Source organism: Exophiala aquamarina (assembly GCF_000709125.1).
Source record: "Exophiala aquamarina CBS 119918 chromosome Unknown aczIA-supercont1.22, whole genome shotgun sequence".
NCBI lineage: Eukaryota > Fungi > Ascomycota > Eurotiomycetes > Chaetothyriales > Herpotrichiellaceae > Exophiala > Exophiala aquamarina.
In genome coordinates, this window is record NW_013550566.1 from 367,810 (window position 1) to 384,020 (window position 16,211).

Consider the following 16,211-nt stretch of genomic DNA (forward strand, 5'->3'; position numbering starts at 1 on the left):
GCCCTGAGGAGGGTGTCAACACTAGGGACCCCTCCCGCCTGTGGGTAAAAAGCTTTTTAAGGATGCTACCACTACTGGGTGCCCCAGCTCCTGCGAGCTTATTGCTTCTAGGAGAGACCTGAATGTGGCGTCAATTCCAGAACATGGCGTCAATTTAGACCCACCTCTTGGGGGTTAACCGCTCGGGAGGTAGACGCAGACATTTAACCAAGACATCATACAGATCCGATTACTATCGGGCCCAACTTTGCGCTGAGTTGACGAGACTGCGACAAGAAAACAGGCAAAAGGTAACTGAAGAAGTAGATTGGTAGAAGAGTGTTGCTGGCAGCCTGTGCAAGAACTCCATGGACGCCTTCAGTCGATTCGTCATGACCAGAGCGGGTTCGCTCCCGACGAGCAGCGAAACTATTTAGTTTTCATCAGAGATGGCGAGCTGTTGATTTAGTAGAAGGTATCGCAGGGCCATCTAGGCGGCTCTTACCTCGAGCACACAGCGAATACCAGCCCACGATAAGCCTAAATCTATAGGGTCCGCATTAACAGGCGACAGCACCTACGGCTTTGAATCGGTTGAGCCAGTGCATCACCTTTTCAGCCTCCTCTTTCAAATCAGCTTTCCGCCCGGTAAATGTAAATGTCCATTCCTTCTCGTTGCAGTATCGTTATTTCTCGTCAATCGCAGCCAAAGCCTAGCGAAGCGCTAAGTCAGCGTCGTTGGAAGTCAGAGCGAAGGGCTAATCGATCGCTATCCGAAAGTCGCTTGAGCGTATTTTTTAAGATTAGGTTACTGGGGGAGGAATGAGGAGGCAACGCTGACGTTTGACTTGTTAGTAATAACGAGTCTACCTGGTGGGGCCTTACAATGTCAACACCTGCGCTGATGGTGAACTCGATGACATAATTGCTGATGTCATTTCCTGACTTGAAGGGCGGTGGCGGGGTTGGGTAGCGAAGCACAGCGCTGACTCCATATGAGGGAATTAGAGGCCCCGTGTAGGGTAAGAGATTAATGTAGGTGAGTGATATGTATGGTATTATCTCAGCGTGAGAGAGTGGCATAACTCGTCCATACGGCCAATGACAGCCTTGGCGCCAAGGCTCGGACCGGCGCTCTCGTACGCTAAGCTAAGCTTTGCGAGCGGAGGCATCCGCTCATAATTGCTTGACGATCTTCAACAAGTATAGTTGCTATAATCACCTAAGAGTGCTGATGATCCAGTAACCTAGGCAACTAACAATATCACGTGATGCCATTTACTCGTTTAGTTGTACAGCCTAGTTAGCATCGCCGGTTCCAATCAAGACCAACTACGGGTTCAACCCGTGACACACACAGCCCGCTGCGAAAACGACAAGGATAAGGTGATGGAGTCGGGTTGAGTGCAAAAGCCGGCATCAGGTTGTGTACTTCAGATCTTTGTCAAAAGGCTAAGTAGGGACGCGTCGATTATGGATCCGAGAGAGGCGAGATTTTCGAGTAGCGAGCGACGCGTCAAAAGCCCAGCTCAAGCAGAGGTCGAAGACTCGTACCAATGGACTCGTACTTAAGATTGGAGAAGCTTCCTAGGTGGTTATGGGGAGGCGGCAACTTTGCTATGCGCCTAATCTCAAGAGCTTGGTATGCGACGGGGCCCTAGGCTCACTCTTCTCTAGGTATTACACGCAGTACTCTGCAGCTTTTTCGGCTGTTCCTACTACCAAACTCCCGCGCTCCCTCGTCGTGGTACTCATTACTCATATGAACTCATGCAACAACTGCAACACATTGCGATGACCTACTCAGTTTTGTTGCCTAATGCTAGTGGCCTTACTCCTGACAACGAGCAACCTCCTCCTCAACTGTCACAATCATGCCCTGGCCTTCTCAATGCACCGAAACCCTTCATGCCTAAGAAATCCACATACCTGGATCGTGCACCCCGCCATCCCGTAGCCTGTCAGTGGCCCTCCCAAATCACTTCAGTGGACTCCCTACACATGACTTGCTCCTGACCTTATGGAACATCATGAACGGTCAGCTATCGTTGACTCCTTCTCGCTTTGGAGCCATGGAGGGCTCTGGTCTACACTCTTGAGGCCGATCCCCAGTGACAAGCGACGTTCATACGCTGGGCAATATAGTAATATACATCTCGCTTGCTCGCGAGAAACCAACATCCATGATCCTCACAGCTCGGGTCTATGACAGAGCCTGGATAGAGGAAAGTACGTAGAGACAGGAAAGAGACGGAGCGCCTACGATGTTCTCATACTGGGCGAGGAGATCCTTTCCACTCGTGTCTGAGCCTCTCTCACTGGTTTCCTCTCACACACCCCTACAAACGGCGAGCACTACGTCTTGGAGAAGAGTAAGGGTTAAAAGCAGGGACAGGCTCGGTCCAGCGTCTTACGTGTACGCGTGTTAATCTTGGGGAGCGGCACACTATCTCAGCCCACTCGAGCCCAGGGAGTTCTCAGTGCCGCCCGTGCAATGTTTCCGTCAAGATCTATTGCATCATCATCGACCACCCTTTGTCGCAGAGCACGCCGATTCCCAGAGAGTCTTTTCTTAGCTACCCTTTTCTGTGTCACCAGTTGCCAGTTGCAACTTACCTTACAACCTGTTCGCACGCCCTCCATTTCATGCACCCGCCCGACTTCCTCCATGTTACAGGAGCACTAGGAGCATCTCAGTTGATCTCACATTTAGCCTCGCTCAGCATCGAAACCCTCTACGAATAGCCAAGGAGCAAGAGATGTGGCACAGTAACATCACTTCCATTCAGCATTTTACTGCTTCTTGAGAAGTTCGTCCCGATTCCTTCCGAAACTACTCTCCCAAGCAGCAGAGGCCATTCATTCACAGGTTCACGAATTCCTGCTTGACATAGCCGGCGGATGCTATTTCATCACCGAAATGGACGGACTTCGAAAACTATCGGAGAGGTCTTATCTCGAGATGATTGCCAGCCTGACGCAGACAGAGTCGATCACTGCATTCGAGTTAGGTCATCCATCCCACTGGGTGGATTATCGATGCAACTAATGCTATGTCTGAGATGCGCTTAAGACCTAGATCAAATATCTCAAGACATGGCCAGCTCCTAGCAGCCGCCCCCTCAATTTCAATTCCATTTGGACAAAGACCTCAAGTACTCCCAGACAATACTAGTTTCTACGTCCCGGTCAGGTTAGCAATGGGACACCTGGCTTGTGAATCGGACACATCTCCGGTCAGCCCTTATTGACCGAGGCTAAGCTACGAGCAGTTGGTCAAAGCGCGATTCTGGCCTTCCAAACCGTTGGCAAAACATCTTCTGTGACGTGGATGCAAATAGCGCAGTTAACACATCCAATAGCTGATGTACCTGCTATTTGTGTCCCCGCTGCCGCCTGCCTATGACAGATTACCCTCGTTGGCAACAGCGTTCCGGTCATGGCAAGTCCATCGGCTGAATATATCGAGACTAGTCTAGCAGCGCGGCGTTCATTGTTCTGGGCAGGAGCTTGGGCTACTGTCCCGCTCGACTTTGATACGTTGATGCCAGATAACATTCGATACGTCTGTACGCGACTTAGCCATCAGTCTCCTGGAATTCAGCACCTTGCACCTTTTCCTTGTTTGAAGGAAGCATCACAAGATCATGCATGATTTCTGGAAACATAGTTGCCCTGCCATTGGAGCTGTCAGCCGAGTTCTCGCGCGAAATGTGGGACGGCTTCCATCTTTCAGCGAGCCATTGCCTTCTCGTCCAGATCAGACACTTCCCTTCGAGCAAGATCAGCAATAGAGCTTGCAGTTTTCCCACCCGAACCGACGCATTTCTATACTCCGAACGCAATCGCAGTAGTAGCTCCGCCTCCCCAGCTGGCAACTTCTGTATAATTGCCCATAGCCGCTTTCCAGACGAATGGTCCTATACGATTTCTAACGATTCCTAAAAGCCATCTACCTACGAAATGTTCTCTTTGCAGAAATATCGGTCGAAGGAGAGCGGCTCGCTGTTCCTGTCGATCCTCACTCTACCTTCTCCAATCAAAGTTTCTGAAAAAGGTCAAATTCTCAAAGTAAATATTGGGGGCCAAATGTTTGAGATCCCACTAGATATTCCTCATCGATCTCCATCTGGATAGCAATGTTGAAACGCCCATCTCTGGGAGGTTGACAGGAAGCTACCCAAAGTGCCAATCCCAGCCATCCACCGCATTGTCGTTTCCGTTGTCAACCCTGTCCGATGGTGAAGTATCTATCACCAGCTCCCGTTTCTGGCGACCCGGATTCACACCTGGACGTATATCCGTTGTTTAAGATGGCAACAAACGCTTTTCGAAGGAAGAATTCTCTTCCTTAGTAAGGCTCCATGATTTCATAATGATTCCCTGCAAGATGAATCCGGCCTTCGCCGGTATTTTCTCTTACCATTTCGTTCTCATGTTGAGGTTTCTACTCGATCATGTATAAGAAGAGACAATGGCTTTGCAACACAACGAAGAGTTGAGGCGCAAATCAATACCAACTGTTTTGGCTCTGTGCTTTTCTTGGACATCGTCGATACAACATGGTGTTGGTGAGATCAAGGACAACATTTCAACATATTACTGCGATTTCCTTTGTGCTGCAGCTGATAGGAGAAGTCTAGGTCTAACTTTTCATGTCGTTGGTACCTGAAACGCCATAAGACATCGAGGATAGCTGAAAGCCCAATCTCCAGGTCTACGGATAATCAAATTAATTGGCACTAAGGAATAGCCCGCAACGCAAGGGGAGCAGAATTGATGCGGGAGCTTAGAGGCTGGCGTGATATTTGATGTCGCTGTCACCGACGCATGCCATTGTGGTGGCCGATTTGAAAAGACGGCAACACTAGCGGGAGCACTGTGAGTAAAGGCAAACAAAATAGAAAGAGCCTCGAGTACATCCATGGATCGTCACGGCGCCGTTCCCAAGACGCAAAACACAGGCAGGCCGGAATATCAGTCAGATGAGAGATCACGTGTTTCGCAAGATGCTGCCCATCTGGGCTTAGCAGTTGCCACGCCATTGGTGCTGTGGCACCCATGTGGGACCCGCTAGGATGTTGAATACAAGATATGACCAAGATATATCCCTCTTCAGCCTCGACATCCCCACCGGCTGCTGAAGAGGTTTGAGAATCCTCACTTCTCGAATATGCCTCACAATTCGCCATTGCACGTACGGGGTTACAAGTTGCGAACTTTTGCAATCGTCCAGGAGGTGTTGCCTAATTTTGTCTTCAGCTTAGGCCCTGCCAGATATGAGACAGGTGGGCCTTTCGATCCTTGGATACCTCCTTGCTGTGTGTATATATATGGAGAATTGAAACATGCCCCTCATGATCTGGATCCTCCCAGCATTTTATGCGCTGCTCCTGCACATCCATTGCTAGTGTCACAGTGTCCAGTCGCGTCAGCTTAAGCCAGCATGGGACGCCTCCAGCTGCGACTTCATGCAATTGCCTGCCTCCTCGGTGCCATGCCTATCATGGCTGAAGTCGTCCAGCCTCGTGTCGATGAGAGCAATTCAACTATGTCTCTCCCTTCCACCGCGCCGAGCTACTTCCGAGATTCATCCTTTTCGAGTATCCTTTATGGCCATATCGGGCTGACGCTGCTGGCTTGGATAGGGTGTTTTCCGATTTGTAGGTACTTCGGCATCTCCTATTCTAAGCCGTTGTACCTCCAGTGAGCTGATGGTACCAGTTTTGACATTAAATGTCGCACAGTCCAATCTCGCCTACCCCTCCCAAATAGTTTTCTTGGGACTGAACGCCACCGGAGCAGTCTTTGGATTGGCATATAGCAGCAAAACTCCAACCCTATATCCCGGGAATGCACACTCTTCCATTGGTTGGGTGTTAACAGGGATTGCTGTATCTCAGTTCCTCGTAAGAATTATGAGAAGCTGCTTGCGATACAGGTCCACGAGAGCCGTTAGCACTACAGTCCATCACGAAGAGCAGCAGTTGTTGTCATCATCGAGCTCTTGGAATGGCTCCGATCAGCGTCTTTGCGAGGATCTGGATGATCGAGATGCTTCAAACTCACCCAGCGCACCATACTTGTTCAAAGAACGGAGAGGCACCACCAATGGCGGCTCTCAGCATACGTACCGAGCCATCCTCCAGCTCTTCCGCGCTGTACTGGGCAATCAAGGCCGCAAGAAGGTCCTCGGGATCAAACGCGAGTCCGGGTTCATCGGCTCCATAGCGTTCGGTTCAATGATGGACAAGACATCCACAGCGCTCAGCGTCGTGTTGCTGATCCTGGCGTTCGTGACTATTTGTACGGGGCTAGTGATAATGGCTGGAATATTCGTGAGCCTGGGTCGCCTTTCAATTCCATCTGTCTAGGCATACTGACTGAATATAGCATGGGAAACATATCTTCAATGGCCTAGCGCATTTTATCAAGGGTGGAGTTTTTTTTAGTTTTGGTATCATTACTTTGTGGCGCTGGATGGGCAGCTTTTCAGGCTTGGGATGGGCTTGGAACCTTAAACACGTCGCCGAGCTTCCACGTCATGGTCAAGGTCGGACCCTTACCATGGAAGGCCTAGAGAGTTTTCTTATCTTGCTATATGGAATCTCGAATGTCTTTCTTGAGCACCTGTCGGCTTGGGGAGAGGGCTGGGTGGCGCAAGACTTCGAACATGTTGCGATCTCGGTTTTGTTTATCGGTGGCGGATTGGCGAGTCCCTTCAATGAGCCCTCAATGGACCCGAAATCATGCTGACTGTTACTTAGTGCGGCGTTATGGTTGAACATCAGGGTTTTGGAAAGTTATGGAGGCAGTCATCGACCACGCCTGATGCGTCGCACACCACGGAGAGGAAACGGAATTTGAGTCCCGGGTACTCTATAAACCCGATCAATCCATTAATCATTTTTCTCTTGGGCAGAATCCTCGGGGGTCACCACCAGGGGAACATCCAGTCTACCATGATGCATCAATGGGTAAGCTTTCCTGCTTTCCTGATCTCTTGCACGTACCTCCTTAGCTCACCGATTGGCAGGTCGGCAACCTGCTCACAGGAGCAGCAGCAGCAAGATGTTTTACGTACCTGGTGCTGTATCTGGCGCCTCCCACGTCCACGTCGCCTTCTCGGATCCCTTCGGAGTTTGTCACCTCGTTCTGTCTTATGGCGGCAGGCATCATGTTGATGGCCAGCGTAAGTCTACAGTCTACTCCTCCACAACCCCTGGCTCATATGTCAGCGGCTAACGCTCCACGTGTTCGTCAGAACCGAGACACAGTTGACGCTATGGTCGAGTATGATGTTAACGCGATGGTGGCTGCTACCGTGGCAATGAGTATGACGGCTGCATCAATGGCCTGGTCTATGGCCTTGGTCGCCGTGAGACAGTGGGCTGAGAAGAAAGAAATGCAGTACAAAGAAAGCGTCGTTCCGATCCGTGTCAGGTGAGGGCGAATATTTTGTGGGCCGAGAGAATCAAACTTCGGGTTGACAGGTCAGGTATATCTCCAGCCCGCACGCACCAGGAAGGAGCATGTCTGAACATTGGATTGACTGTGAACTCTTCTAGAGCTTCAAGAGAGATAATTAGGTAGTTAGGCCAGTATGGGGAACCTTTGATTAATGGGTCTAATAAAATTCCGGTTTGTTTCTTAGGTAGGAGTCGAATACAGTCGAAGGTACGTGGGCACGATCCGTTGGTTGGAGTTAAGGTAGCCCATATAGGGGGCTGGGCACTGCTAGGTACCTATCTACGGGTGCCTAGATGGCTACGTATGCCTAGGAAGGTACCTTGAGGCACCAAGTCTTAGGTATGTCGGCACAGTCACTGGGGGCTAAAGGGGCTTCCGGTAGGCCTGGGTGTCCTGATACCACCCCTATACTGACGGCCAGCTAGCTGCTAGTGCTGACCGCCAGATATATCTTGGTATTGCTTGGCAGGAGCCTGGCCCGGACGTATTCCGAGACTTGGCACCGCGTGGACGTCAACTACGTGCCCGGTACACGCATGCGTCATCATACATTGCCAAGATCGATGGCACTAAGAATTAGCTAGAGCGACAAAGACTTGCACAGCGACTTCTCAATATAACGCCGAAACGTATCCTCTGTATAGGTAGTCATGGTGGGTGTTGCGGGAAAGTCCAAGGCTTGCAAGACTTGCAAGAAACGAAAGGTTCGGGTAAGTCTCGGATTCGTGTCGTCTGTTCTGCAAGGATGGGTATTAAATGGTTGGCAGTGTGAAGGAGAAAAACCGACTTGCGATCGATGCAGAAAGGGGGGTCGTATCTGTGAAGGTTATGAGCCGGAGCGGCAGTTCCAGTTCAAGCATCTCAGTGCTTTGGATCATGACGCCTTGCTGGCACGCAGCCAGCCTCTGACTTCGTTGACAGAGCTCTCGTACGTGCGCGTGCTCCATGGCAACCCCGCTATCGACGAGCAGGGTCATGTTACCAACGACACCGTGAAGACGAAAGAGCACAGTTGTGAACACCTAAGAAGAAGTGTATCACAGACCTCAGAATTGTTCCTCAATTACCTGTACAACTACTTGCTCAAGGAAGCTCGGGAAGACGACAACTACCAGACGCCCGTGTCGTGCCTACAAGCTATTGGCCCATTGCGAAGGAGGAATTCCTCGCTAGATCTTGCAATGTCCGCATTAAGCATGGTTCGCCTTGGTCGGAACTGCGGCAATGAGCAGCTCCATAGTGAAGGGGTGGCCAACTACGGTAGAGTGCTGAAAGATCTCCAGAACATCCTCTCTAGTGACAGTCGCGCCCTAGACGAGCAAACTCTGGCGAGTTGCATGATTCTAAGTCTTTTTGAGGTTTATCACTCCAACTATAGTCTACGTGTTACCAGGCTAATTATGGAACGACCAGGCGACGGAGGTCTCCGGCGGCAATGTTTACTGGTGGGCGAGCCACGTTGAAGGTGTCTCAAGACTGTTACAACTTCGAGGCTCAAAGCTACATATCGACGAACCGAGTCATCGTTTGTTTTTGGGCTTTCGACCCACTGCCGTAAGTGTTTTCAAGGCTTTTCTCTAATGTGAAGTGTGCGAACAGCAGCTCATTCCCCTTCGCAGATCATCTACGCGTTGGCTCTACGCAAGCCGACGTACTTGGGTGAGACAGACTGGCTGACGACACCCTGGACCACGAAATCCAAATCAGATTTCCACTACATGCTGGACATAATAGCGCAAATTCCGATCCTTGTCAACCAGACGGAACGGGTCCACGAAGTCTCCCAGTCCAATATTTCCGTTGCGAAGAGAATGGAGCTTCTAGAAGAGGCATGGGACCTACACCGACAACTCGAGGTTTGGTATCAAGAACTCCGGAAGAAAGTTTTCGAGCCGCTCTACAGCGAGCGGCCCTCCTCGCTCTCCTGGCTTAGCCCGCTTCCCCCGGACCTGGGAACGGTGTTTCCGACCTTACACTTTCAAACCTTTGAGATCGCACGGTTGCATCTATTATACTGGACTGCACTCCTCTTGCTCTATGATAATATCCTGAAAACAATATATCCTCCACTGGATCCGAATGATCTTAGTTCTGCTTCTTCCTCCCGCTATCCGACCATTCTACTTATGACTAATAAACCCGCCGTTCGGAGAAGAGCTTTAGAAACCGCAAAACTCATTGCTCGGTCAATGGAGTTTCTCCTCTTGGAAGAGAATCAAGAGATGCATCTTCGCGGACCCCTAAATGCATTTTTCCCTTTACGGACCGCAATACATATATTCGAAAGCGTACAGCAGTATAGAATCGAGTCATGGTGTCGCTCGTTGTTTGACAGACTCGCCCAACGAGGCTATCCCCTTGGGCAGATTCTATGTGGCTGGAAATGGGACGATATACCTATATTTCTATCTAGGAGTTCTTTAGAAACATAATCTAATCCGTCTATCTATTATATACCTTCGATTTATAGAATTAAACCGATGGTTACTATAGTATAGATAGATACGTAAGAATCTAAAGCGATTTATCTCTAGATATTATAATAGCTATTATAGAGTATCTATCACGAATACTAAGACTGACGCACGTAACTAGCTAGTATATCGTACGCGAGACGCGTACGAAGCTCCCCTAAGCTTCTTACGCTTCGAATCGATATCGATACTACCACTATAGTTAGATAGAAATCCGTCGATATAGCTCTTTCGAATAGCTCCCGCTCATTCCTAATAGTATCCTTAAGATTTTAAGAGTCTTATAGTTTATACCTTAGTCCCTAAGACTCTAGAGTATCTAGTATAAGGGTTTTAATAGGAGCTTATTTAACTACTATAGTGTTATAATCCGAGCTATAAGTAGTTCTAACTAAGGTAGGGTTCCTTAATAGAGTGGATACTAGAGTGCTGACCAAGATAATAAAGGGAATACTTATTCGTCGGACCGTATCCTAAAATGTAGGTATAGGATTACTAACGAAGTTAACTACGAACTATACTATCTAGGTAAAGGAGCGTATATATATAATGTTTAAAGTACTACTTTAGTGCTTTACTATATTATTCTAATATACTAATACATTAATATACCCCCTAGTTACGCGATGCGGCCTCGTTCTCTATCGGCCGACCTTTCTTAAACTATCCCTTAGAACGTAGGGCGCCTATTCCGGCGACCTTATCTATAACCTAGTTCGTAATACTATCCCCTCCTTTAGTCTACGTTATCCTTAACGTACTTAAGGTAGTCGCCCTCCTTTTATTATAATCCTCGCTCCTTCTTCCTTATAGCTAACTATATCGCCCTTAGGTATTAAGAAGAGCTATCGATCCTCTAAATCCGTACGCGACTAGAACGCGCGTCGCCTTAAAATTACGGACGCTATATCTTCCGATCCTAAAAACGTCGCTATAGTTACTTATACCGAGTATATTAACTATAACGTTACCTATTATTATAATCGAGAGTAGTCGGTAAAATACTCTAAGTATCTTCGGTACTAACGAAACTACGATAGTACCTTTTCCGTAGAGGAATTCCGAAAAGTTAGAGAGTAAAAGAAATAGTTAGTCTCGAAGTTCCGTACTAAGCGACGCGAGATCGCTCGCCTCCGTAAGGTCCTTACGGAGCTAGAAGAGCGCGACACCGATATCTAGGACTCTCTAGCTAAACTAGAAGACTAGTCTAATCGTATACTCCGTCGAGAAATAGAGATATTAGGTATTTTCGAGTTCGTAGAGGCGTCCGCTAGCGTTAGTTATAAGCTAGCCCTAGCCGAGCCCGATTTTATTTTTAACGGTTAGTTCGTAACTAATTTAATAAATTAGGGATAGGTCCTAGGTTTCCTAAATAATACCGAGCTACTAGTTTCGAGTTAAGGTTTATCTCTAGTTTCTAAGTATTTTCTTCTTCTAGGTATCCTAACTATTTAATTAGGTATTCTATCTAATTATTTTCTTACCTATACTAGAGTATAGTTTCTATATTATAATAGGGTTCTTAGGTTTCTTTATCGATATATACTAGTCTTAGTCTAGCTCCGCCTAGTACTTTCTCTAATAGCGATTTATAGAATACTAGATATATATTTAGTCCTCCTAGTAAGTATAGCTTATAGGAGACTAGTCCTAATATCTTTTTAATTCGGTATAGCCTAATCTTCGTATAATCTAGTTTTTTACTTAGTCTTTATATTTTTATATTTTTTATATTAATATAAACTATCTCTCCCTCCTAGAAGTCTAGTCCCTTAGATCTTTTCTTATTTACTATTTTTATAGTTATTTTTAATATTTTATCTAACTTTATCTTTAGTATAAAGTATAACTTATATAAGTCTTCGACTTTTATCCTTATCCTTTCCGCTATAGGTCTATCGCCTAATAGTTCTTTCTTAAAGTTTAGGTATCTCCCGTAGTTCGTAAAGAACAATAATATTCCGGTTACCGATACATTATTATTAAAAGCGAATTAAGCTATTAGTAATAGCTCGACCTAATTCTTTTATTAGTAGTCTATATAGTATCGTAGATATTATTCTATCGCCTAATTTATTCTTTTCGTTTATCTATCTATCTATAAATAATATAACGTTAATATTTTATATTTAATTTCTAATAAGCCGGTTAACGACTACTAAAACTATAAATTAAATAGTTTATCCCTATCTATAATAATAATCTCTAGTATTCTATATTATACGAATACTATTCTCGTAACCGCGTATACTAGTTCCTCTACTATCGATACTTCTTTATATAGTAGTAGGTAAATATATTTTATTAGTATATCGTTTATTATAAGTATACTATTATATATCGTACTCGTTATAGGCTCTTTCGATAGTAGTAGCTTAACTATAAAGTCTATTACGATCCTAGACTATACCTTATCTATATTCTCCGCTAATTATAGTAGCCCGTATAGTTTATATCTTACGTATTTAGCTTTATAGTATATATCGTAATTCTTAACATATTCCTCGACATTTCTTCTTAACCCTTTCTAGGTAAAGTCTCGCGTTACTAGTTCGATTATCTTATTAATACCTAGATATTTCGTACTTTTATTATTATACCTTACTTATATTATCCTCTATTTTTATTCTAGTATTAATTCTATTTCTAATATTATAAGTATTCTTATTTTTATTTTTCTATATATTAGGTAATTTCCCTTTTTCTCTAGGAGCGCTACTAGCTCTAGCTTTAACCCTTCTATATAGTTCGTTCTTCGACTAAGGGTATCGACTATAATATTCTCTATTCCTCGAATATATATAATTTTAAAATCGTAAGAGGCTAGAGTTTTAGTCTATTTAACTTATCTTCTATTAAGTTCTTTAGTTATCGTCTAATATATTAAATTTTTATAGTCTAAGTATATTTATACTAGATACTTAGCTCCCTCTAGGTATACTCTCTATATTTTTAGATATTCTACTACTACGAGTAGTTCCTTATCGTAGATATCGTAATTTACTTCGGGTCCGCTTAACTTCCTTAAATAATATACTACTAGATAAAGCTTCCCTTATTCGTCTCTTTACTTAAGGTAACCTCCTATTACTTTATTTAAGGCGTCTATTTCTACGGTTACTTCCTTTTCTAGGTCGAAAATATATAAGATTAGCGCGGTCGTTATTCTCCGCTTTAGCTCTTTAAAGGCGTTTTTATATTTTTCCCTAAAATTAAAGGTTATTTCCTTCTTAGTTAAGTTAGTAACTAGTACTACGATCCTTAAGAAGTCTTTAATAAACTTTCGGTAATAATTAATTAATTCGTAGAACGCTTATACCTCCTTAACTATCGTTAGTTCTAGCTATTTATTAATAGCTTAGACTTTTTCTTAATTCGATATAAGTCCTTTCGAAGATATAATATAGCCTAGGAATCTAATACTATTCTTATAGAATTCGTATTTAAATAGCTTAAGTAGAATTCTATTTTCCTTTAGCTTTTCTATTACTTTCTTTATATACTCTATATATTCCTTATAAGTCTTTAAGAAGATTAGAATATCGTCGAGGTAGATAATAACGAACGTATCTAAATATTCTCTTAGAGTATTATTTATAAATTCTTAAAACGTTAATAGTATATTAGTAAGTCTAAAAGGTATAACTAGAAATTCGTAGACCCCCTATTTCGTTTAGAATACCGTCTTCTATTCTTCTTCGTTAACTATTCTAATTAGGTAATAGGCGTCTCTAGTATTTAACGCGGTAAACTATACGACGCCTAGGAGGCGATCCTATAGTTTATTCTATCGGAGAATAGAATAATAGTCCTTAATAGTTTTATTATTAAGTAGTCTATAGTCGATATATAGTCGTAGTAATCTATTCTTCTTTATTATAAAGAGTATAGTATAGAATATAGATTCGTATTTTTCTACCTTTAGTTAGCTTCTTCTAATTAAGCCCTTTACTTCTAGTTTCTCGATATAATCTTTTAGGAAGTCTTCTTCTTTCTTTAAGAGTAAGTTTAATTATTCCTTATAGCGAAGTACCTCTCCTTCTCTTATAGATATTTAGTAATCCTAAAGCTAATATCCTAGAAGCGCTACTTTACCTTCCTTTTCTATAAATAGTTCTTTATATTTCGTATATTCCGAAGGTAGCTCTTCGATATTAGTTTAAGCTAATATTCTACCTCTTAGTCGTACCTATATCGCCTTTACGAAGGAAACCTTTAAAGATAATCAGTCTTCTATTTTCGTTCCGTAACTATAATTCGGAAATTCGAATTTTCTTATTTTCTAGTTTATTTAGGAGTTATATTTTTCTAGCTACTCTATTCCTAGTATAGCGTTATATTTTATCGCTATTATATCTAGGATTATTCTTTTCTAATAGGTTTCTATTAGTAGTTCGATCTATCGTAGTTCTTTTCTTATCTATTCGTCCTCGAATTCTATTAGCGACTCGTCTACTATCGTAAGTCGATATAGTTCTATCTTCGCCTTTATATAGTCTTTTAACCTTTATACTACGTAGTATAAGATATAATTCCCGTTTATTCCGGAGTCTACTATAAGTCGTATAGAAAGGTTCTATAGAACGGCCGTAAGGACTATATATTCCGCTTTACCTCTATTTAATTTATATAGAGTCTAAGGCTATTACCGTAGGTAACCTAGCCTTAATAGATTATTCCTTCGTCGTTTTTTAAATATACGTATAGCTTTAACCCTACCGCGTAAGTATCCTTACTATACTTATCTATTAATCGGTATATTATTTTACTAATCGGAATTCGGAGTCGATTAGGACTTATATTCTATAGGTATTAGTATAGCTTAAAATACTATTAGTAGCTTCTTTCCGTATAGCTAAAATAACCGAATAAGTATATCGAGTCTACTTATCTATCGATATAAGGTATATCCTCCTTCTTATCTTCCTATATCGTATATAAGTTCCGTATCGTCGGGGCTTCTATTTCCTAGATTTTCTTTACGTTTTTCTAGTCGAGATTTACTATAATTCGTTCGTAGGTTAGCCCTTATACGTAAGCGTATACTATTAGCGCTTAATTATATCTATAATCCTAGTAGAAAGATATATTAATTTCGTTCTATTATTCTTATAGTTTTATTCTAAGATCGTAGTAGATATAGAGATATCTTTCGGTCTCGCTATTATATTCTATATATTCGTTATATTTCTAGTATTTTATTATAATCTTAATCTAGTTCCTTATAACCTTAGCTACGTAGTATTTTTCTTCTTCTTCCGACGATATTTTAGAGTCCTCGTCTATTTCCTTAGTATTTACTTCTTCCTATTCCTCTTCTTTATTATCTAAATATACTAATCGTACTTATACTCCTCCGATTATTTATACTAGTAGGTCGTATCGTACTACTTTACTCCCTACTATATCGTATAAATAGTAAGAAGCTACTACTAGATATTCTAGGTTATAGTATCCGTTTAGGTTAACTACCCTCCGAGTTAATTATCGTAGTCCGCTAGGGTAGAATATTAATCTTTTAATACCGTCTTTAATACTTACCTAGTAGTAGTTAATAATAAATACTATAAGATAATATTCCGATACTATTACCTTATTTTTCTCCTCTATTAGTACTACGTCTTCGGGATAGGTATACGTTATTCTTCGTAGTCTTATTTCCTCGTATTTATTTAACTACTATCGTAATTCTTCCGATTAGTTATCGTTTTCTCCCTCTCTAAATAGAAAAGGAAATACGTAGCCTACGTAGTCGTACGTATAGCTATTTTCCTTATCCTCGTATTTATCCTAGGTATATTTATAGATTATTATATAGATTCTTTCTTTCTTTAGTTATTCTAGGGGATTATACTATATCCCGGGGTTTTTCGTTAGCCCTACTACCTAGTAGTAGATTTAAATAATTACTAGGTCGAGCTTATTTAGTATAATCTTATCCGCGAGTCCTTTTTCTATTATAGATATATTATAGTAAGGCGGTAGTAGCGTTACCGTTCTTAAGCTAAATAGTCCTTACTCTAGCTAAACTAGCTATCCCTCCGTATAGGTTACTTCCTTACCGAATCCTTTAAAGGTTATAAAGTAAGCTTCTTCGTTATACGTATTATACGTATATTTAGCTTATAAGGAGTATTCCTAGTCGTTATATTTCTAGATCTATATATATTTCTATTTTCTTCTAGGAGTAGCGCCTAGGTTATAACGATATAGAGTTTCTTCTTTCCTTCTATCCTAGAAATATATATAGAATTCTATAGAGTTCTTATATTATCGTAATATCTCGTC

The 16,211-nt window shown here is 42.9% G+C and overlaps 2 protein-coding genes across 2 annotated transcripts; both read left to right on the plus strand.

Moving 5' to 3' along the window:
* Positions 1-6,944: 6,944 nt before the first annotated feature.
* On the plus strand, positions 6,945-7,426 carry A1O9_12359 (uncharacterized protein; the record flags this gene model as incomplete). The annotated part of the gene is made up of 3 exons (XM_013398860.1): positions 6,945-6,956; positions 7,016-7,171; positions 7,244-7,426. 3 exons carry the CDS (start codon positions 6,945-6,947, stop codon positions 7,424-7,426), a joined length of 351 nt encoding a protein of 116 aa, XP_013254314.1.
* Positions 7,427-8,099: 673 nt separating this feature from the next.
* Positions 8,100-9,881, plus strand: A1O9_12360 (uncharacterized protein; the record flags this gene model as incomplete). Its single annotated transcript, XM_013398861.1, has 4 exons — positions 8,100-8,159; positions 8,217-8,807; positions 8,863-9,003; positions 9,069-9,881. 4 exons carry the CDS (start codon positions 8,100-8,102, stop codon positions 9,879-9,881), a joined length of 1,605 nt encoding a protein of 534 aa, XP_013254315.1.
* Between the last annotated feature and the right edge of the window lie 6,330 nt (positions 9,882-16,211).